General features: G+C 39.1%; 1 protein-coding gene across 2 annotated transcripts in view; it reads left to right on the top strand.

Moving 5' to 3' along the window:
- The first annotated feature begins 11,595 nt into the window (after positions 1-11,595).
- The window catches only part of WDR45B (WD repeat domain 45B), a 92,681-nt gene continuing 80,427 nt past the window's right edge, over positions 11,596-23,849 (top strand). Inside the window, exon 1 of one of the 2 annotated variants that reach the window (XM_036768549.1) lies at positions 11,596-12,005. In XM_036768549.1, the coding sequence (XP_036624444.1) occupies positions 11,939-12,005 (67 nt within the window). In that variant the 5' untranslated portion in view covers positions 11,596-11,938. The remainder of the gene's footprint in view (positions 12,006-23,849) is intronic. The other variant, XM_036768550.1, reaches the window with a different exon arrangement.

The following is a 23,849-nucleotide window of genomic DNA, read 5'->3' as shown; positions in this document are numbered from 1 at the left end:
CTTTCTGCAGTAAATATTTTGAAGCAGTATTGTGTGCCAGGTGAGCAAGATGAAATTGCCAGTGCTATAAAGGAATATGTTGAGGCAGGAGTGTTAGTTCCTACAACCACTAGATGGAATGATCCTTTATGGCCAGTATGAAAATCAGATGGGACATGGAGAATGACAGTGGATTATAGACAATTGAATAAGGTGACTCCTCCCTTGTATGCTGCTGTTCCAGATACCATCACCTGAATAGAAAGGATCCAGAAATATGATGGGACTTGGCATGCAGTTATTCATTTAGCCAATGCTTTCTTTATGATCCCAATAGATTCTAAACAATGGGACCAGTTTGCTTTCAAGTGCCAGGACTGACAATATGCTTTTACCAGATTGCCACAAGGATATCTGCATAGCCTCACTATTTGTCATAGGATTATGGCTGAACATTTAGATGAATTAATGCTACCTATTGTACAGCTTACCCACTACATAGATGATATTATGATACAAGGAGAAAATGTAAAAGAAGTGAAGAGTTTGACACTTTTAATTGAGCATATGAAAAGCAAAAGGTGAGAAAGTGACCCTGCAGAGGTGGAGCCAAGATGGTCACATGAAAACAGCGTCTTACCAGAGTTCTCTCACAAGTTCTGTCAGATTCCTATAAAAAAGTGAATTTGAGCAGATTTGAGAGAGTTAGAAACCACGAGCAGTCTGAGTAAGGCAAATTTCCAAGCCAGGAGAGTCTGAAAGGCTGAAGGGACAAATCGGTAGGCTGGGAGAGCACTTGGCATGCGGAGTTGCTCCAGACAGCACAAAAGCAGAAGTGGCTGGGGAAACCAATGTGGGTGACAGCCTGGGAGCAAGCTGGGCACCCGAAACCGGCAGAAATCCCCAGGCCTCCCAACACAGGACAGCAGTCTGTGAAACCGATGAGAGGCAGCGCAATGCCACAGGCTGTGAGACATCAACTCCTGAGGCTTGCAGCCCAAAGGTATGAAACACATCTTCTTGAACTTCCAGGAGACATAACAGCCAGGTAAACAGCTCTAATTCCTCCCACCCCTGACCGAGAGAATTCCTCGGGAAAAAAAGCTGGAATAGAGGAGACAGAAGTGTGGCTTCAGTGTCCGAGCAGTGGGAGTTCCTGAGTCCCAGAGGGGCAGAGCCAGCAGGGGTCAACACCAGGAGCCCAGAAGTACCCTTGCTCCCCCAGGGGAAGTGTCAGACACCAGCTCAAACAGCAAAAAGCTGAGACCATTGCTGAAGAGCAACAGTGCTGGAGAGCAACCCCAGGTGAAGAGGAGATTTTGGGCAGCTAGATCCCTCCCCCACACCTCAGGAAACTGAAGGCTATAATTGACAAAGCCAATAACTAGACTCAAAATCCCCAGAATAAGAAAGCTTGGACAGAGGGCCCTGAGCCCCAAAATCAGAAATTTATTGTAAAGCCAGGAGAAGGCTAACCAACATGAAGAAGAACACAAAAAAACTGAGGACCATTGAAAGTAAGCCAGTAGGGAGAGCACTGTGCCTTGCATAAAAATATGGTAAATAACTTATAATAATGATTGGTAATAGCCATGTGATATAGAGGAAAGTACACTGGCCTAGGAATCAAGAAACGTGGATTCTTATCCTGATTGGAATTAATTCATTGTATGTACAAGTCGCTTCACCTCCCTGGGCTTCAGTATCCTTGTGATAGGAATGACATTTATTTTACATAAATTGAGCTCTCTTTAAGGGGATATAATAACTCTCCATCCCTATGCCCTGCTGAAAATCTCAAGGGTAAATGTGAGTAAATTTGACAAAGAAACATAAGAAAAGCTATTTCCACCCATCTCTTTAGCCATCATTTTTAGAAGATGGGAGAATTAAGGTATGAAATAAATGGGAGAACTTGGAATGAGCCTTTGAGGAAGAGTTGGAAAGAGGGAAGACTTCATTTTCATCTCCAGGACTGCTGTCCCAGAACATAGGTGACTTTCTCTTCCAACAGTTGATTAAATTGATTCTATATCATTTTTTTATTGATCCTATTTACAATTAATTGATTTTGTCCTGTAACTGCTTAAGTCATGGTTCTTTGTCTCTAAACTTAGTGCAGAAATTCAGCTGGTATGTAATGAGTTAAGTTTAGAAACCCAGTTGTCCTGCTAATCACTGGTCTGTTCTTGCCTCAAGGAAATCTGCTATCCTTGAGGAATGCAGGTAGACACCAGGCTGTTTGATCCAGTATCTATACACCACCAAGCTATCCTTCAAAGATGTATGGTCCACTATCCACTATTGCAGGCAATGAACTTGCAGGCAATGAACACTTCTTAGTCACAGGAGGGAAGGATGAGGTTGTTGCTAGTTCTTCATTCCCAACTTGCAACCAATTATGTTGTTCCCAATGCCTCAGCTATGTAACCAATCATGTCGTTTTCAATCCGATGATGTTGCCAGCCCTATAGCCAATTGCATTGTTTCCTCCCCTCCCCTGTTCTGTTCTTTGTTCTGTAGTCTCCCAAAATTATAAAAGGGAAGCTGTCCTTCTGCTCAGGGTCATTGGCTTAGAAACCGAGGCAGCCATAGATCCACTCTATTGCTAGGTTCACACCCTACTAATAAATTGTTATGTTGCTCAGAGAAACTGCTAATGAATCATGTAATCACAGAGCCCAATAGCCCGTAGTAATGTTCATAGTGATGGTGCTGAAAAAGAGTGGAAGGATACTCATATGTGTTGAATGACCAACCTTGAACAAAAGAAGCAAAGTTCAAGATGTCCTGTATCCTTTATTGGGCAGCCAGTGACTTTTGGTATTGGACTTGCATGATGGCTATTAACAGATCCGTATGGTAGAAGAAGATAAAAGGAAGACTATTTTCATTTGCCTAGTTGTTATTTTACCAGTTTGAATGCATGCCACAAGTCATTTCCGGGGCACCTGCTACTTTTCAGAGACTGATAGAGAAAGTAATTGGAGACATGATCTACTGGTGTTGTTATACCTTGATAGAATCATTGTCTTTGGAAGAACATAAAGAAAGATTACTGAAAGTACTGGAGTGGCTAGAGAAAGATGGCTTAAAGTTTTCCATTGACAATCATTGATTCTGTAGAATCTCAGTGAAGTATATGGGTCATATTTTATGTCAACAAGATATGAACACTAACCCAGACAAGAAAGAACTATTTTTAGCTTGGTCACTTTAGAAGAATCTTCCAGATCTCAGGTCTCATCCAGGATTTGGTGATTATTATTAAAAGTTTCTCAAAAAATTATGTTGCTGTTGTTGAGTCACTCAATAGCCTTACATGGATATACATGATTGAGAAGGCACAGAAGCAGAAAGATTAAAAAACACTAAGTTGTCTCAAAACCAAAAATAATACTTTGGACACTGATGGATATGATCATCTGCCTCATACAGATGACAATACTGGACTATGTTGATCCCAACAAGCCATTCATCATGCATAAAGATGCCAGTTTGGAGGGACTGGGAGCCACCCTAAAGTCATGGTTATATGAAATTAGCTGCATTTTTGACCAGAGGATTGAACAATAGTAAAATCTGTTACCCTATTTACAAGCTAGAGTTCCTTTTATTGAGATGGGTGATTACTGAGAAATTAAAAGACTATAAGGATGGTGTGAAGTTACAAGTATAGATGGACAATAAGCCACTGACATTCTAACTTATGCTAAGTTGGATACTGCTTGCCAGAGATGACTGGCAGCACTAGCCAACTATGAGTGCAACATACATTACCAGACAGGGAAGATTGATATGGATGCAAATGCCCTTCCCAGAAGGTCACATCATACTGAAGCTTCAATAAGACAGCATACCAATAGCACATGTGAAAAGTGCTTCAATAAACTAACCCTCTTTTCCTGTTATTTGCAATGACTGATGAAGAAAGCAGATGAGTGACATAGGACTGTGTGAAGTAATACAATCTGAGAAGTGAGGTGGTATAGTCTAAGGACTCAAATCCCAATCCACTGAAGGCATTATTTGTCTAGATAGTGGCATAACTTGGGGCTGTGTAACATAGTGCTAAATAACGGTGCTTCTAAGACTTTTTCCACTCCCAACCCCTTTTTGCCTGAGAAATTTTTACATGACTCTGCGAATATGGGTACATAAAATAGGTATACAAATCGAACATTTATTGATAATAAATCACAAAGAAATTTATTTTAAAACAATTCTTTGGTATACATATTATTTTACCCTTTATTAACTATGAAAGCAAATTCGCATACTAATGAGATGGATGTGCTTGTTTATTTTTACATAAAGAATTAAATCTTGGTGGAATATTTGACACTGCAGGATGCAGAGCATTTCCAAAGTTTTTTAGAGTTGGTTGATATTTTGATTTTATAATTGTCAACGCTGAGAATGTCACTTTGAATAAATATGGCAGAAGTATGTTCAGAGCCATTTCAGAAATTGTTGGAAATTCTGTCCTACTCTCAAGACAAAATTCACTTAAAGATTTTTTAGGAAACCCAAGTTTTAAACCTATGTCACTTGATAACTTGGCAAATTCTTCTTGAAGTTTTAATGGCAGATGACTGATGTTTTTTATTTCAACTGAGTATGGTTTATGAACCCAACTTAGTTTTTTAGAATCAAAATTTTAAAGGAAGTATTTCTGAAACTGTGTTTCCAGGCACTTCAGATGATCAGTTATAACTCTTCCAATTAAATCTTTGGGAAGGTTATTTTCAATTATAAAATCATCTGTAACTGTAAACATTTCTAAAGAACCATTTCCACCCTATTTTTTCCATATGTTAAGTTTTAAAGTAAAACTTTCAATTTTATCTTTTAACATATATTACATTTTTCCCTTGAAAAAACATGTTTAAATCATTGAGTTTTTCAAAAATATCTGACAAATAATAGTTTTGAAAACCATGAGTCATTATGAAAAAAAATGAACAAGATTGGATTTCTGCTCAGTCAAAAATACAACAACTTCATCTTTCAGTTTCAACAATCTGTTTAAACTTCACCCTCTTGAGAGGCACCTCACCTCTGCATATAGTAAAGCTCTTGTAATCGGAGTCCATGTCCTTGCAAAGGTTTTAAAACAAATGACTATTAAGGGCATAGCTTTAATTGAAATTAATGATTTTGATAGTTTTTGTGAAGCATAACATTTAACTCTGGTGATTGTTTTTTGGCTACGGGTGCCTCCTGATGGATCATGCATGCAGTGAATAAAAGTGATATGTTCATTGCTACCAGCTTTACTTTTGCTACAAATCCAACATTCTCACCCATTGTTGCTCCAGCATCATCTGTACAGACTCCAATGTGATTTTTCCACTGTAAATCTTCATTTGTGAAAAATTCATTGACTTTAAGATATATATCTTTTCCTCTGGTGTGCCCTTCCAATGGGCAACAAAACAATAATTGCTCTTGTATGCTTCCTTCATAAACATATCACACATAAAGTAACAACTGTGTCATGTTAGAAATATCAGTTGTTTCATCTAACTGAATTGCAAACTTTGGACTGCCCTTAAGACTGGTGATAAGCTGCTGGAATTGGTCATTACTAATTTCAGAAATTCTTTTGGAAACAGACCATTTGCTAAAGAAAATTTACAAATTTCATCCCCATTATTTTTCCCATGAACTATTTCTGACATTTTAATAGCATCAGGTAACATAAGATCTTCCTCTATCATGTAGGGCTTTTTAGTTTTTGCAATTAAATAAGAAGTTTTGTAAGATGCAAGTCAATACTTTTTGTTGACAGTAACAAATTTTTCAAAACATTGTTTTTCTTTATTTGAAGAGTTAAAAGTTGTTCAAAATATTCCTTTGGTTTATTGCAGTATGCTGGATGCTTGGTATTAAGATGTCATCTTAGTTTGACTGGTTTCATGCTCTCTGAAGTCAAAACTTCATTACAAATAAAGCAAAGAAGTTTTTAAATCCATATTGCAAAAGTGATTTGACATATTTTCTTTTTCTTGTCAATTTAGGTGTACTACGCCCTGATAGCAAAGGCTCTGCTGCATTGTCATCAGTATTTTTATCTCTTCATCTAAATTTACCCACTTACCCATAACTGAAAAATACTTTTGTCCTTAAGTATAAATAAATATTGCTAATAATTCCTCAGATAAATACTAGATTTAGTGTATGAAATTACATTTGTTTGTGCTTAATTTTAAAAAAAAAGACTGACATTCACACTTACATACACATAGAGTGGTGATGAAGGAAAAATATTATTAAAATATTTTTGTCTTTACTTGCTGCAATTAAACACATTTCTGTAAAAGAAGGAGATAATAGCAATTTTAAAAATTATACATTCTTTTTTCCCACTTTTTTTTTGAGGAGGGAAGGCAGGGCAATTGGGATTAAGTGACTTGCCCAAGGTCTCACACAGCTAGTAAGTATATCAAGTGTTCTGAGGCCCTATTTGAACTCAGGTCCTCCTGACTGCAGGGCCAGTGCTCTACTCACTGCGCTACCTGGTTGCCCCCAAAATCAAACATTCTAACACAAGACAATCCAAAGATATACTAATTTGATACTTACATGCTGCAGAATGATGGTGGGAAAATATTAAAAGTCTTTTCTGTAACTTATCATGTTTCTATAAGAGCAGAAAACCTTTTGTGTACAGTGAAAACATTGCAATTCGTAATTGCAATTGTAACATACAGTAGTCTCGAATCTGAGCCAAGGTGTTTCTGGTGGTTTTCATTAATGTTTTATGATGTGACGGCATGGGTAGTGAAAAGTGTGCACATTGTATATTTAGAACCAAGGCTGCAGTGAAGTTGTGTGATGTAACATGGGCAAGCGCTGCCAGAAACACCTCGAATTCATTAAGTGTTTGATTTTGAATTAATTTTTGGTCATTACATATTCAGAAACCTTTTACTATTGCCATGTTTTTCATGACCCCCACATTCAGTTACAGGACCCCATATGGGGTCACGGCCCACAGTTTAAGAAGCTCTACGGTATATAAGACTATCACTGATCTTATACTTAGTGATAGAGAGTAGCTAGTATTTCCTAATTCATATTGCTCTATGACCCTACTACATGATGATTTAGGATCTGTGGGTTAAGAAAGTACTCCAGAGCTAGTAAGAAACAGATTTTGCTGGCTTTTGATGGCAAGAGATATCACCAAGAAGTGCCTGTTGTATGCAAAGGAAAGTACCGCTAATTTGTGTTGTACGTTTAATTGTGGTACCAGCAAGCCTTTAGAACTTGTCTGCATTGAATTTTATCTCTGGAAAGAGATCGAAACAATTTTGGTGGAAATGATCACATCATCACAGGCATACCCAGCCAAGAACTAGAAAGTTTCCATGATTGTTCAAATATGCCAGGATCTATTAGGACAAATGCAGAGATAGTACAGTATATTGTTCAAAGAAATGTCAGCTTTGGTTGGCATTAAGACAGTTAGAAAAATATCTTATACTCTCTAAGAGACTGATAAACTGAAAGTTTCAGTCATATGCTGATAAACATGTTAGGTACACAGAGACAAGAACAAAAATCTCATTGGGGGCAACATATGGCTTTCCTAGTACATACATAGAGCTCAACCAAGAATAATGCCACTGGTCTTACACTTTATTTGCTGATGTTTGGGTGTGGACCATGCCTACCTAATGATTCATGTTTTGGAGTTTCTGAAGAGTTTCTAGACACCTACAGCAAGAAAAACAAAAGAAAGTTTACCACCTTGCTACAATTGTAACTCATAAGTACAAAGTCTGCCTGACCCAGAAAGAGACATTTCAAATGAAGACTTTACCTACGGTACCCCCAATAACTAAGACAGCCTAGGCCTTCTACAAGTTCAGGTATAGGAAGGCAGGACTACTGTTCTGATGTGGATCATGATCAGCTATCAAATAGCACTAGTGTGGGACAAATTGGTTAGCAGGTCACAGAAGAGCAAAGACTATTGTACCCATGATCAAAATAACTGGGAGACAATTACACATATAGCCAGATAGTAATGTCAATTCTTACCAACGCAACATATGCCTTATATATAATTACACATATGTTCATTGATGTCTGTATGCTACTTGCTACATGCTTGTTTTATTTTTTCCTATTTTACGTTTATTTGCTTTGTATTAGCATTGTGTATGTATTATACAGTTTGCTGATGATGCTTAGTTTATTGTTAGCTGTATGCAAATAATCTTACTATTTTATATAACTTATATCCTCTAGTCATATTGGCAAGGGTTGGACTGACTGGCCTAAGTCATTAAAGACCCTGGGATTTCTCTTTTCTGGGGAAAAGAAGAAGCTATCACAAGGTCAGACCTAGAGATCAGAGTTTTTTCTACTATAATGAACATTTAAATCTCCTGGAGAGGGAAGAATACAAAATACCAGATTACCAATTGTGCCACATACACTTTTCCTGAGATTCTTTAACACATTGCACTGGAGAAGGCCTTAAAATTATGGAGACTCTCCCCAAATCACTAAAGAATTATCTAGGATTTGGGACCATTGGCTTTTCCAAACACACTCCAGTAGATTTTCTGAGTACAGCAAATATCAAAACTGGGGGAATCCTTTAGCCCTAATATATTTATCAGATGACAACACATTTGGACTGTTTAGTCTTGATACATTATGAGATAAAAACAAATCTCGATCAACCAACCAGTCAGTTCTAGACTCCTGGCTAAGTGTGAAAAGTTCTTAGAAGTCTTCGGATGAATTGCATTGAAGTTTCATAAGAATTCTATTCCAATTGGGTGAGCAATTTGCTTATGCCCTGAGGAACTTGTACAAAATTAAGAGTTATCTCACAACCAGAAAGAGATTTCAAGGGTCTGGCAACAGAGAAGCAATGGGGACAACTAGGCTGAGCAGTAAAGACTGTTCAGCATAGGAGCAACAGGAAGAAGAAAAAGTAGAACTGAGAAGTGGCATATCAAGGAGAGAATAAAGAGGGCTTCGGCATCTGTTGCCACTAGTTTTACCTACCTCTTCTCAGTCTGCTTTTTATCCGACACTTCACCTCTCACATCTGTTTGTCTATACACAAACACTGTAATATATTCTTCTTTGTTTTTTCACCAGTTGTTCCTCAATTTTGCCTCATCCACCAAGAGGCCGGGGTGTAGAAATAAGGTTAAATGTGAATCAAAAAAGAGAGCCAAACCTGTACCTAAATGTTAAGAATTTTCCTAATTGAGGGCTTGGAGTAAATATGATTGTATTCCTAACTTTTCATTTAATACAAACTCTTAAAGCTGCACAGGAGGGAACTACATGGAGCAAAGGGATCATTATGTTGTCTCTAGGCTTAAAATTAACTAACTGTTGTAACAATGTGTTACACTTGAAAGACAGGGTGGGGTTTTTTTTCTTTGGTTTTATATTGATGATTTAATTGGTATAGGGAATTTCTGTTAAGGAAATTACTTTTATCAAAGCATATCTCCAACTGTTTAGTAACTTATTCTCTTAGAGAGTTGCCTGGGGTATCAAGAAGCTAAATGACTTTTCCAGGATCACAGCTACAGTATTGTAAGAGGCAGAATTTGAACTCGGGACTTTTGACTCTAGTGTGAATACATTTTCCCACTATATCACTCTGCAAAAGCTAGTTCTGTATTCACTATACCACATTGTCTTGCTTCTTTCATATATACACATACATACATACACATGTGTCTATCCCTAATAGCAGTTTTTGTGGTGGTAATAAACTAGAAACAAAGTTGAATGTCTATTGATGGGGGAATGATTAACAAAACATGGTATATGAATATATGTGCATGGTTGATCAGAACCCCTGATCAATTAAATAGCTCAGTCCAATTGATGAAATTACAGAGTATCTGACTGAGTGGCCCATCTGCAGTTTAAGTGTGTAGGGTTAAAGAGTCTATTTGGACTTTAGGTGGCCACATTTGTATGTTAAAGAGTCAGGAAACTAGATCGAGGATTGTCAGAGATAATAGACTTGACCCTGAATGAGCATCCTCTGCATTCCTTTTCTCTAACTACTCATTTATGAGGACAAATGGGAATGGACTGGGAGGATTCAGCTGAAAAGAGAACTCAATTCTTGAAGACTAGTTGAACCTCTTGAAGAGTGCAACAAGGTGGGTAGGGAAGGAATTCTTCTTATCTTCTATTAAGTAACAACATGTAACATTTGCTCACATAAAGTCTGAGATGGGAATTCAAGGACATTGCTTCCAGGAACCCAATCTTCTGTTTAGAAAAAAGTTTGAAAAGAAAACTTGGTGCCTGGAGTTGGTATTCTGGGAGATGCCTGGGAGATTCTGGGTGGCTGGGGAGATGGCAGGTTTCAGAGTTGAAAATGGAGGGGTTGGGGATAGGGGAGAGAGGAAAGAGAGGTAGAACTTAGCTAGGGTAAAGGTTCTTGTTCTTTCTGAAAGTCTGGCACATAGTGGGCCCTTAATAAAAACATGATGACTGAACTAATTCTAGGGGAATGATATATAATAACTACAATAAAAAAAACCCCAAAACAATCACTAGAATTTAAATGAACTCGGATTAAATGCCATGACCAATCTTGATAGGAGACAACAGACCATGAAATAGAATAGATTTTCCTTCTGTGAGGGAAATGACTGACATAGCTAAGAGCCTGAGAGGACAAACAGAAAAACCTGACAGGAGGCTTTTTGCTGTTTCCAGAAAAGGAAACCTTGCCTTTTTTAAGAGAGTTGTAGCAAGAAAAAGTCTGTGGGCTTGAAGCTAAGAGTATGGCCGTGTCTGACATTCCCTTGAAAAAGATATCCAAGGAGTTTCCTTGAATCAGAATACTAGTTTCCCGTTGATCCGAGTCTAGCAAAGACTAGAGACCACCACGGGAGCAGCAGGGGCGATGAGAGGGCATTAATTAAAGGGCATTAGTGGTCCTTTAGCGCTGAAGCCCGAGTGGCTCTTCCACACAGTGTCTGACCTCGTTTCTCTCCACCCCCATGTTACCCATTTGTGTCCACTCTCACTGATGTTGTATGTATTTGTGGGAGACTGTACCCTAGTTTTATGGGGGGAAATGCTGTTCTTATTACTATGCCATTTCACCAAATGCCTTCACTTGGAACAACTGTTTTCTTGCTATTAAACACAATTGTGGGGGCTCACTATACCTTGAATCTGAGGTAGCCCTTCTCTGTGAGACCAGACCTAAGATATGGGGTGTAGCCCCAGCACCACAGAAAGTTTTTGCTCACACATAAATATCTAAAAAGGTCTTCTCATTACGGCATATCCTCCATACCGTTCCAGATTGTAGGACTGGTCTTACTTAAACTTCACAAAAGGAATTTGCGGGTTCTTAACCTTTTTTGTGTTGCTGTGGCCGCTTTGGCAGACTGGCGAAGCCTAGGAACCCCTTCTCAATTTTTTATAAGCATAAAACAAAATCCATACGACTACAAAGGCAATCAGCTATTGTGAAAATAGAGATTCAATTTTTCCCGTTCAAGTTCACGGACCCCGTAAAATCGATTCACATTCTCCCAGTTAAGAACCCAGGCAGCAGGCAGGTCGTCACCAGTGAGAACACACCCCTCCGCACCCGCGTGGGGGAAAAGGCCCCGCCCTTGGTTCGGTGGGAGGTCAGGTCGGGGTGGGTGTTCGGCGCTCGCTCTCTTTTCCTGTCCTGTGGTGGATGTGCTCGGTGCTCTGCAGGGCTCCCTGGCGATGCTGGGGAACTCACTAGTTGGAGAAGCCGCGTTCACCAGGCCGGCAGTACGTCCCGCCTGCCGCTTCCTGGCCTGGTGTTTTGGGGCTGTGGCAGAGAAAAGGAGGAAGGAGGTCCTACGGGAGGCTGGCAGGATTTTGCTTTCTCCGGGCTTGGTGAGCGGCACCTGGAGGCGAGTATGAGGCGGTGATTGGTCTCGGCCGGACTTACGGAAGCGCCATGAACCTGTTGCCTTCCAACCCTCACGGCAATGGGCTCCTGTTCGCAGGCTTTAACCAGGACCACGGTGAGGAGAGCGCGTCGACTGTCTCTTTTTAGCCCGGCTTGTCCCGGTTCTTGCGCAGCTCACACCTTTCTTTGCTCGGCCCTGCAGAGCCCTTCGGCAACCGCCTCTGCTTTCTCCTCTAGCCTGTGCGGCCGGGCCCGGGGAGCGGGGTGGCTCTGGCCGAATCCTGGGCCTTCGCTCCGGCCTGGTCCCTTCCAGCTATTGCCCTAGTCCGCTTGTCTTTAAGCCCCCGAGCCTGGAGAGCGGGAGGCGATGGAGCAGGACTGAGAAGGCCTGGGAACTCTGGGACAGGTTTTCTTTTCTCTTGGGCCTGCAAGTTTGCCCATCCCTCCCTGCTTCGAGTGCCCTTTCCTTTCTTTCCTCCGCCCTTCTGCCCCTGTCTAGGGCTCACCCTCTTCCTGATGCGCCGCCCCCACCCCGGGCTTGCATGGTTTGCCTGCTCTCCTTTGCTTGAACCGCGGCAATTTTGACTACGGAAAACCCCCTCCCGTCCCTTTAAAAACAAAAAACCGAAAACAAACAAAACCTCTGGCATGAACTAATAATGTTCCAAATAAGCCCCCTCCCGCCCCCCATCTAGGAAAACTCCCAGTAATAAAGAAACTGAGATATGTTTAATTTCCCACTTTTCACCTCCATTTTCAGGTTTCCTACGAACAAGACTTACAGGGACTGTCAAAAGTTATCTGTGGTTGTGTTCACCATCCCCTTGATGTAAATCCTGGTTTTAAAAATCGCCACTTAATACTTTTCATAGTTGTTGGCAGGAGACAGTTGTCCACCATCCTCTCCTCCACCCACCTTACCCCTGCTTATTTAGCAATGTAATCAAATAACGTTGAGAACTGTTTCTATGCAATATTTGAAGAAAATCTTGAGAGTATTTCCGACTTTAAGTTTTGTATTATTCTGACTTTTAAGTACAATATAAAGTTTTATAGCAATATTGGCGTTGATGGTATTCATAAAAACAAATTCTGGGTCTCTGAGGTCCTTTTTATCTCATTATTATTCATAGGTAATAGGATCTTGGGCTTAGAGCTGGAAGGGACCCTAAATAATAGAGTCCAATCCCTCATTTTTCAAATGAGGGGCTGAGGCCCACAAGGTTAAATGGTTTGCCCAAATTCACACTTATGGAAAATGGCAGAGCCAGATTTAAAACTATGGTCTTTTACTTTCTAGTTAGTATCTTTGCATTTTTTTTGCATTTTTCCTAAAAATTCATCTGTGGAGGTGGGGTTGAGAGCCGGAGCCTTTTGTTATAAACTTTTGGGGAGAGAAGTGTTTTATAAATATCTTTTGACTTTATTAGTGTTAAACCTGAACGTTTGGTTGAAGGAGGCAAACAAGCTAGGTGACAGAAAAATCCATGTTGTTTATTATTTTCCCTTAAAGCATAGCTAAGCTAGCTTACTTGTACGTACAAGGAGTCAGAGCATAAGCTCTGGCTGTCTGAACAAAGGATTGAGAAAACTTACATACATTATTTTAGCAGACCCAGCAAGCCTGTGTTAACCTCACTTTTATGATCCCCATGTATGTTTAACCATGATACAAGGATTTCCCTTAATGGAATAGGGTTGTAAAGAATGTTGACAAAGGTCAGTTAATATTAAGCGAGGTAGTCTTTCTTGGGGTTAGGGTCTCATCCCTTAATGGCTAACAGGGGAAAGAACATCCTTAGGTCAGTCTGATCTGGCCTTGTTCACAGAGGTAAGGGTATTTCCTGAGCAAACTCTAGAGAACAAAGCAGCCCAGGTCCTGGATCTTCATCCAGTTACTCATTAATTCAGGCTCTGGGTCTGGTTGAAATTAAAAATGATATAAAATAGTATAATATTTTTCACATTTCCTCCTTTTGGTCAAAGGCAAACTGAAGTTTCGCCTGAAGACCAATTAAGGTATGGAAAAACCTCTATCTTCCTCAGGGGTGAAGTTCTAAAAAATCCTTATCTAGGTTTTTTTTTCTTTCTGTGGTTGGACATCCCCAGAGATGGGCAGTAATTGTAAACTAATTGTAAACAAGCAGAGGGAGCGAGTTGCAAGAGGTATCAGGGTAGGGAGCATAATGGCTAAAGATACCAAAGACATAGGCAAACAGTCTTGGGAATGCAAGGGACTCAGAAAGGGAGAGAGCAGTTCTTTGTTCAGGTTCTGGTCCGGGCTCTTAGGAGGGTTGCCTGCGTCTGATGCTGTCCCCTTCAGGCTCTTTGAAACTGGAGGGCAGGGTGTCCTATGGGCTCAGATGTCCACTTTGGAAGCAGGGGCAGTCCTCAGATGTGACAGAAGGATCAAGGAGTCCATATCCACATGTTGGCAGCTGTAGAAGTAGTCAGATCTGGCAGGAGCTCCCAGAACACATATGATTTGATAATTGAGAGAAAAATAGCACAAGATAGGTCCCAGCCACGCAGGGCTAAGTTCAAACAGCGAAATGAATGGTTCAATATCCCAGCCACACAGAGCTGAGTTACAAATACAGTAAAGTTCTTCTCAGAATTCGTAAACTTCACAATTACATTGAGTCAGGTACAGACCAAACCACTTAGATGGTTCACAATAGACTGGTATTGAGAGGGGGAAGTTTGCATGTCACATGTTTTACATTTACATATTAGATAACCAAGAAAACTTAAACATGAACCATACAAAGTAATGCAATCATTATTAACAATGTTGACTAAAAAGGGATAGCAAATTTTGAGGAAAAGCCATAGAATCAGATTGATTCCCCTAAGAATTATATACAGATGTGTATGATTGGCTCCAAAATTTATCAGTCACGGAAATTCAAGCTAATATAAGTGTTTTGGTAATAAGATCTTAAATTTGGATTTTTGTACAAGAAAATTGTATAAGATATTGTTACAAGTAAAATTATATCTCCTTTATTAAGGTATCTGTCTGATAATTTTAAAAGGACATCTATCACAATAACAAAATTTACCAGGACTATAAAAAACTTACTTCATAGGAATTCCTCTACACAGAAAACTTTACACAAGATGGATAAGAATTCATGGCTAGATGGTTCCAAAAGTCCTCGTTTCAGTTAACAACCTCAATTTCTTAATTAGGTACAATTCTTAATCTAACAACATCTAGATTATAAGAGAAATTGTTTTTTCTCTATCAATATAGGTAATGCAATGTTAACCAATTTGTATAACATAACAAATTTAGAAATGTAAGTACACCACAAGCAATTATCATGTAATTAAAACTTGAAACAGAATCTGTTAATTAATTACCAATCAAGTGATCATAACTGAGTTGGATAAGCAAATCAAATCTGAATTCATAATCACTAGTGGTAACATTTTAATTTCTATGGCCCAATACTCTTAGCGCTGTAAAAGATTATTATTTATAAAATCACATTTTTTTTCAATATTGCTGATACATCTGTTTGTCAGATTACACAATTTAGAAATGTAACAATGCCCTAAACATAATTATGCATTTTAAAACTTGAAACAACCCATTTATCAATTTAGGTGAACACATTTCTAAATCTCCTTGCACAGAGAATCTTTCATCTCATCATTTGAAACTATAACTTTAAACCACCAGATATCTTCTCATAGTAAAACTTTTTCACATAGAAAGTCTGTTCTCATGGTTAAATATCAGTATTATTAATTATTTCTTGTTATAACCAAATATAATAGCTCCAAATTAACAAATTTTATCACATCCCTTTAAAAACCCAATTCACATATATCAAAATCAGATTAAAATTGCTATAATGTCATTTCTTACCACACAATGGCCTTCTCAAATTTCACAATCTTAAGAGAATTTTAGAAATACAATGCAGTTTTAGAAATACAGAAACAATTTTCAGATGACATCAATTGCATTTCCAGATTACCACATATAGAAATTATTCAGCTTATTACTTTTGGTATTTAAAAACCACTTCAAAAGTTAACAATTACATTAATTTAAAGAGAGATAATAATAATGTTGTGTCTAACATATACCAGACGTTATGTTAAGCATTTTAGTCATTCTGTTTTGATCCCATAACAACCATCATTATTATTTTCCCTTTACAAATCAGGAAACAGGTCAAACAGATTAAAACACAGTTTTGCAATTGGAACAAAGAAGTGTGAAGTTACCTAGAGTAGAAGCTAGTATCCCAGTGGTGACAATTCTGGGAGGCAGAAAGTCCAAATCCATCTACCTTGCCCTTCCCCCACAACTGCAGAAGTTACCGAGCCTAGGGCAGTTTGCAGCTTCTGGGGACAGAGTGGGCAGAATGCGTAGGACCTGGGTGACATTTCCAAGCTTTGCCCAAAAAGGATGGGCTACAAAGGTACCCAGGGGCACAGGACTGTCAGAATACTGTCAGTCTTCGAATTTCTGCCCTTCTCCTCCTTTTGCCAGGTGGGGAAGGGTGATTTAAGTTTTTCCTACAGTTCTCAGCATTCTCTTCTAATCTGATCTGGGATGAGAGGAGTTTGTTTTAGGTGCTCTAACTTTTACTGCAGCTCTGGCTCCGTCAGAGACAGGACAACAATGGTGAAAGATCTCGATGATTGTAACTCAAGTAAACTTCACTTTTTGCTCACTCCTTAAAAACCTTTTTGCACTTCAATCTAAGGGAAAAGATTCCCTCTTAACTTTGGGGAGGGAGTGGGGAATGATAAGTGATCAGCATTGGGAGGAGGTGTTTAAGCAAGAGTGTGCTCCTGGAGTGATTTTGCAGTCTCAGGAGTTCTCTCCCAATATCCAACTAACCAGTTTCCATACTTTTAATGAATAATCAATCCCAGAATCTGCTAAAATGTTTCAGCTCTGTTTTTTTTTTCCTGCAAGTCCAAGTTGGCCAGACCAGACATTACAAAAAAAAAAAAAGTCTCTGTTTCCCTAACTGCTGCCTTAGAATTCTCTGGCTTCAGATTTTACACAGTATAGATGTAGAGCACACGCTCTTACACAGACAATTAACAAAACAAATACAGAACAAATGCAGACTGAGCTCAGGAAACAACACAGAATTAGAAGCTTTCATGAGTTAGCTATTAGCACCCCTATGGTCTTTGGGGAAGCCTTGGCGTTCCTGATTTTTCTGACTCTCCATATCCTATCCCTTAGGAAGGGGGAAAGGGGAGATGGAGGAGGACTAGGGCAGGTAAGTAAGGGAAGGCTAGGAGTAAGGATAAAATGCATTTATCCTCCCCATAATCAGAGCCTTTAAGGGAAGCAAGCAAGAATAGGGCAGAAGGCAAAAACAGAGCCCTTAAAGGAAGGGGGGAGGGGATGGGGAGGAGAGAGAGGACGCAACGGTAGCAGAACAGAGTTATCCCTTCCCGGGTAGAGTAGGTACTGGGAGGCAGAGGGGGAGGGGGTAACAGCAAAGTGTAGTTTTTCTCCCCAGGATCAGGGCCTCCAAGGGAAGGAAGGGAGGGAAGGGGTGAGGAATACAGTGGAGGGAGTGGAGGAATGGTTGGACTTCTAATTCTAGTTTTTGACTGATCTATAGCTAATTTTCTAGATCAATCAGTGTTTCCAGGGGATCTTTGTGCATTTGACTGCAGATCTGTGTTTTATCACAGATTTGATCCCTGTCCCCAGAGCTAGCTTAAAGGGAATTTTCAGACTTCAACCAATTTTGTGGGAGTCCTTTTTGGAAGCTGGGAAGAGAGACAACTTACCCCCACCTTGTCAAGGCCAAAATTCCAGGAAAAATTAATCCTGTGGTGCCTGAAGCGTTGGCAAGGTTGGGCTGCTTTGTCCCTTTCCATCATTTCCATCCGAAGTTCATGGCACCATAACTGTTAAACCTGAAAGTTTGGTTGAAGGAGGCAAACAAGCTAGGTGACAGAAAAATCCATGTTGTTTATTATTTTCCCTTAAAGCATAGCTAAGCTTACTTGTACGGACAAGGAGTCAGAGCATAAGCTCTGGCTGTCTGAGCAAAGGATTGAGAAAATTTACATACATTATTTTAGCAGACCCAGCAAGCCTGTGTTAACCTCACTTTTATGATCCCCATGTATGTTTAACCATGATAGAAGGATTTCCCTTAATGGAATAAGGTTGTAAAGAATGTTGACAAAGGTCAGTTGGTTGGGGTCTCATCCCTTAATGGCTAACAGGGGAAAGAACGTCCTTAGGCCCGTCTGGTCTAGCCTTGTTCACAGAGGTAAGGGTATTTCCTGAGCAAACTCTAGAGAACAAAGAAGCCCAGGTCCTGGATCTTCTTCCAGTTACTCATTAATTCAGGCTCTGGGTCTGGTTGAAGTTAAAAATGATATAAAATAGTATAATATTTTTCACATTAGCATAATTTATGGGCAAGAAACAAATGAACAAATAGTGGTTATCAAAAATAAATTAGTTTTTTTCCTTTATGTATTCTTTTGGAAGCTTAGTCTTTTGAAGAGATGGAATAAGTCTTGATATAACCCTGTTAGTAAAGATAATCACTTTGAAATAGATAGAAAGTATAATAAAGTAATTGATTTAGTAGATTTGAAATAGCTTTATAGAGTTAAGTGTTATGCAAATGTAAGTTATTACTGTTATTTATACTTGTCATTCAATCAAGATACATTTATTAAGTGCTTGCTACATGCTGGGAATTGGATGCCAAGACAAGTAAAATTGACCCTGCCCTCAAGGGCCTTGCCATTCAATGAAGGAGACAGCATGTAAATAAATGTATATAAGAAAGAAATTGGTTTTAGAAGGAAGGCAGTAAAAATTAAGGATAAGATAATCAAATTTATTTTGGTTGGTAAATATCTTTTTGAAAATTATTTCCAGGATAAACGTAAGTTTATGGTTACAAACATTAACAAATAAATGCGTAAATGGTAAAATTAAAATGAATTAAGGTGAAGTAAAGATAAAAAATGTAATCCATTTAGAACAATTATGTAACACAGACTGTTACATTAACATACTTTATTTTTTAAGATAATTTTTTCCCAATTACATGTAAAGACTTTTTAACATTTATTTAAAAAAAATTTTGAGTTCCAAATTTTCTCACTCTGTCACATCCTCCTGCCCTGAGGCAATAAGCAATTTGATGTGCTATCCATAGATTAACATACTTTAATATAGTTATATCTTACTTTGAGACAAGTATCTCAGTTTGTAAGCCTGACTTTTTTTTGGGAGGAGGTAATCCTGCATCACTCAGCATTTTGAACTGGATGCTCTCCATCATTTTAAACTGGATGTCACACTCAACTTATCCAAAGTAGAACGTATTATCTTTCTCTAATACTCTTCTTTAGGGCCAGTTTCTGTGTTCCATGTTCCTTTGTGCTTTATATACATAGTATATACTTATATCACGGTATTCATACCCTTTTTTCCTTCTTACCTAAAATATAATTGAATATAAACTTTAATTCATTGTAGTTTATTTAGGGTAGCAGTGGTAGTAGTGTTTAGTACAGGGCAAATGACGGTTTGCTCAAAGTGTGGAATGTCTGTACTTAGTATAGAGGTTGGGGTTCCCTAAGGAAGCATGAGGATGCGCGATCCTTCATTATAGGGTTCCTTCGGTTAGCAGGCTTTTGGGGGAGCATCCCGTGGGCTTATTTATTTGATCATATCAATTTAGGAATTGAGAATCAGACTGCGATGAAGATTTACTAAACTAATAATGTGAAGATTATAATTATATTATAATTATAATGGGACCTCCTTAAGGGAATAACTTTTTTAAGAGTACTAATTCTTCCATGGTTGACGATCTGTATTGATGAACGGAGTTTCTTCACAGGTAGTTAGTTCGCTATACCAATAAAATTACAGGTCTGTAATTCTGGAAATTTTAATTTAATTGAAAATGCTCGAAAATGAATGGGAGTCATGTTCATAGACCATAAAGTCTAGCACATCATAACATAAGGTACAAAAAAACCAAATGTAAGCTTAAGGAAGTAAATAATGATAAGGATCAGAGCTAGGTAATAACACTAAGACTTATGTTTAGTCTGTAATTGAACTTCTAAAGTTTTTTTGCCCCCTTTTTAACCATTCTATATGTTATTTGCACTTGATCTAATTTTTTGTCAGGCAAGTTGTATATCGGTTACATTATAGATTATACTATAGGCAAGAATAGCTCTTTGGTGTCTACCTCAAAAAATCTCCTTGAAGAAAACTTCATTTTCTTTTCTTGTTTTCTTTTGCTGTCTTTTTCTTTCTCTTGCATGTTTTCCTCTTTCCCGTCTGAGCGTTCCTTTTCCGTTCTGTTTGTTGGGTCTTCCTCCAAGTCATGCTTCTTAACCATGAGGTTCCCACAGGACCCTCTCTTGGGCCCTTTTCTCTTCTATACTAAATCTTCTCAGCTTCCACTCATTGACTTGTTATCTTTTTGCTGATGATTCTCACATCAGCTTATCTGGTCCTAATTTTTCTGCTGACTTCCATTCTCTCATCTTTAACTTATGTTTTGGCCAGAAAAACCCTGAAGGTCTTCCCCTCCCAGATTGATTTTTTTTTTGGGCTAGGTAAAAGAGGTCATTTTTTTTTTGCCCCATTTCTTACCTATCCCTAATTACTGAATGAGCATTGCCTCTGACAAACTGAGACCTAGGAAAGACCTTAGCTTAAAAAGGCCAAGGTCTGCCACTGCATCAGGGTCCATCTCCAGTTATCTTGATCTATATCTTAGAGCCACTGGACCCAGATGGCTCTGGAGGAGAGAGTGAGGCTGGTGTCCTTGTATAGTGGTGCCTCACTGAAGTCCAGTTCACTTGCAAGTCCAGACATCACCTTCCTGATGTCATCAGTCCTCTTCAGGAATGAAGGACAAACAACAACTACCACTGCAAGTGCTTATTGGACAGCTCAAACCCAGTGTTCTGTGCACATCATAAATTCAAAATCCAAATCTGAACTCGTTGCCTTTTCCCCCTAAAACCCCTCTTCCAAACTTCACTGTTATTGTCAAGGGCATGAGCATCTGTGGTGTTATCTCTGACTCTTCATTATCTATCCATTCTTTTGCCAAGTTTTGTTAATTTTTGCCTCCTTCATATCACTTCTTGAAGATGCCTCCTTCTCTGACACTGCTACCATCCTGGTGCAGGCCCTTTTCACCTCATCCCTGGACTACTGCTGTAGCCTGCTAGTTGGTCAGTATGACCATACTCTAATTCATCTTCTACTCAGCTGTCATTGTGTTGCTAAAGCATAGGTCTGACCATGCTAACTGCACCCCCCCCCCCGATAAAATTTTTAATTCTCTATACACTTCTGTAACAACAGTGTTGCTAGCAGCTGTCGTAGGGGTGAAAGACCAACAACAAGAGCACACAGAAGGGCTGCTAACACAGGCTCTTTGATCTGCTTTTCTAAGGAAAGAAACTTTAAGGGGTTAAATCTTACTTTAATTAAACATATATATATATCATTCACTTAGTTCAGGGGGAAAAGCCAGCACCCTGAACTTCAGAGCAAATACAAACAGAAATTACAAACTGAAAATATAAACAGGTCAAATATCACAAATCACCAGTTAGGCTTCTAACTGTCTGTCCACCATCTGGGTTTCAAAGCTGGGGGGCTGCTTTAATGGCTTACTCAGTTTCCTCACCAACACTCTTTCTTTCTTTTTTTTTTTATCATTTTTATTTAATGTTTTAGTTTTCAACATTGATTTCCACAAGATTTTGAGTTACAAATTTTCTCCCCATTTCTACCCTCTCCCCCATTCCAAGATGGCATATATTCTGATTGCCTCGTTCTCCAGTCAGCCCTACCTTCTTTCACCCCACTCCCCCACCACATCGCCTTTCCCCTTACTTTCTTGTAGGGCAGGATAGATTTCTATGCCCCATTCCCTATATATCTTGTTTCCTAGCTATATGTAAAAATACAACTTTTTTTTTAGGCATCTGCTTTTAAAACTTTGGATTCCCTTCCCTCTTCCCTTCCCTTCCACCCACCCTCCCTAAGAAGGCAAGCAATTCAACAGAGATCACACGTGTATCATTATGTAAAACACTTCTATAATGCTCATGTTGTGAAAGGCTAACTATATTTATCAGACATTTCCAAGCGATAGCCTATGGAAATCTCAAACTTAACATGTCCAAAGAAGAAATAATTTACTTCTTTTTCCCCCTGGAATTTACTTCTTTTTTGAACTTCCTATTTCTGTTAAGAATACCACAGTCCTTCCACTCTGATGGTACAGTTTTATGTTATCCTCAACCCTTCACTCTCACCTCCCTTATTTTTAGTATGTTGCCAAATCTTGTTGGGTCTGTCTCCACAAAATCCCCTGAGTAAGTGCTCTTTTCTCTACTCAGCTAGCCCCCACCCCACTGTCATAGATCTCTCCTTCTGACCTTTTTGGTTGTCTTGGTCTGGAAAAGTGTCTCTCACTGACCTTTAATTGGCTGTGCTACTCCAGAATTTGATTTGATATGATATTTTAAAGTTGTTCGGAGGAGAATGTTGGAAGTTTGGTTAGAAAACTCCCTCTACTGTACTGTCTTGTGTCTGCCCTCCACAGTGAGTTCGTGAAGTTTTCTTGGAAAAGTAAGCTGAAGTTGGATTTTCAGTGGTTTTAAATGCCAAGCTGAGGGGTTTGTATTTTATCCTGGAATTAATAGAGAATCACTGAAGGTTCTTAAAGAGAGGCTGGAGACATCATTTGAGCAGCTGTGTGGAGGATGCATTGGAAAAGGGAGGGGCTGGAATAGAGGAGTCCGTTTAGGAGGCAATTTAAATAGCCTTGTTGAGAGGAAATGAGGGTCTAGTGATGGTCAGGTGAATTGAAGAGAAAGGAGACAGAGGCAAGAGATTTGCAGGTGGAATTGTTAAGACTTAATAAATATGAGGGAGGCTGAGAGAGGGGAAGGATGATGTCAAAGTTGTGAACTTGCCCTTAGTAGAATTAGGAAAGTTTTGAAGAGTAGTGGGTGTACAGTGAGTTCTTTTTTTAAAGACTTGGTGAGTGCAAAATGCCTGAGACATTGAGGAGGAGATAGAGAACTAACAATTAATAATAGAGACTGGAGGGGGAGAATGTAATTTGCAGTGCGACAATTTCAGGGGTGGATTGAACTTCCAGAGTGAGGAGGTTTCTGTGGAATGGTGTAGAGCACAGGTGTCAGACTCATAGCTGGGAGTGCAACCAAAACAATATTAAAATGTAACTGGGAAATGTTTAACAAAGTAAAACACAAGACAGCATAGTTAATTTGTAGATTACTAAGTCAGTGTGCTGCCTGCAGGGGTCCATTTTTATTTGAGTTTCATATCATTTGTGTAAAGGAAGTCCAGAGAATCAAAAGTGGAGCTTGGAGAAGAATGAATGGAGGGAATGAATGGTAAATAGTGTCAAATGCTGCATGGAGTCAAGAAGGATGAGTACTGGGAAAATGCCATGAAATTTTGCTTTCAGCAGTGAGGGCACAGTTGAGATTAAATAATATAAATTTGTATGATATATAGTTGGCTTAGTTGTATAAATTTCTCTAGTTGTATTTGGTAGTACGCTTGTATGAAGACAGAAAACTGATTCTGGGTGGGGAGAGCCAGGAAGAAGAAAAAGAAAAGTAACAGTTTAAGGTTACCATTGAAGAGGGAAAATATGCTTCAGTAATTTCCTGAGCATGGCTATTTTGGGGACCAGAACAATGTTTTTGACAACTGAGTAAACACTCTAGCCTTGGCCTTTTTTGATGGCTGGTTTTGAACGTTTCTGCCCATTTTAGCCCACTCTACTGCTATTTTACTCTAGCACTTCCATCCAGTAACACTGACCCGCTTGCTATTCCTTACATAAGTTGTTTCATCTTCCTTCTCTGTGTCTTTGCACTGACTGTGCCCATGCCTGGAATGCTCTTTTAC

Source organism: Trichosurus vulpecula, chromosome 7 (assembly GCF_011100635.1).
Source record: "Trichosurus vulpecula isolate mTriVul1 chromosome 7, mTriVul1.pri, whole genome shotgun sequence".
Taxonomy (NCBI): domain Eukaryota; kingdom Metazoa; phylum Chordata; class Mammalia; order Diprotodontia; family Phalangeridae; genus Trichosurus; species Trichosurus vulpecula.
Note: the sequence above shows the minus strand (reverse complement) of the source record. Positions and strands in the feature narration are given on the sequence as shown.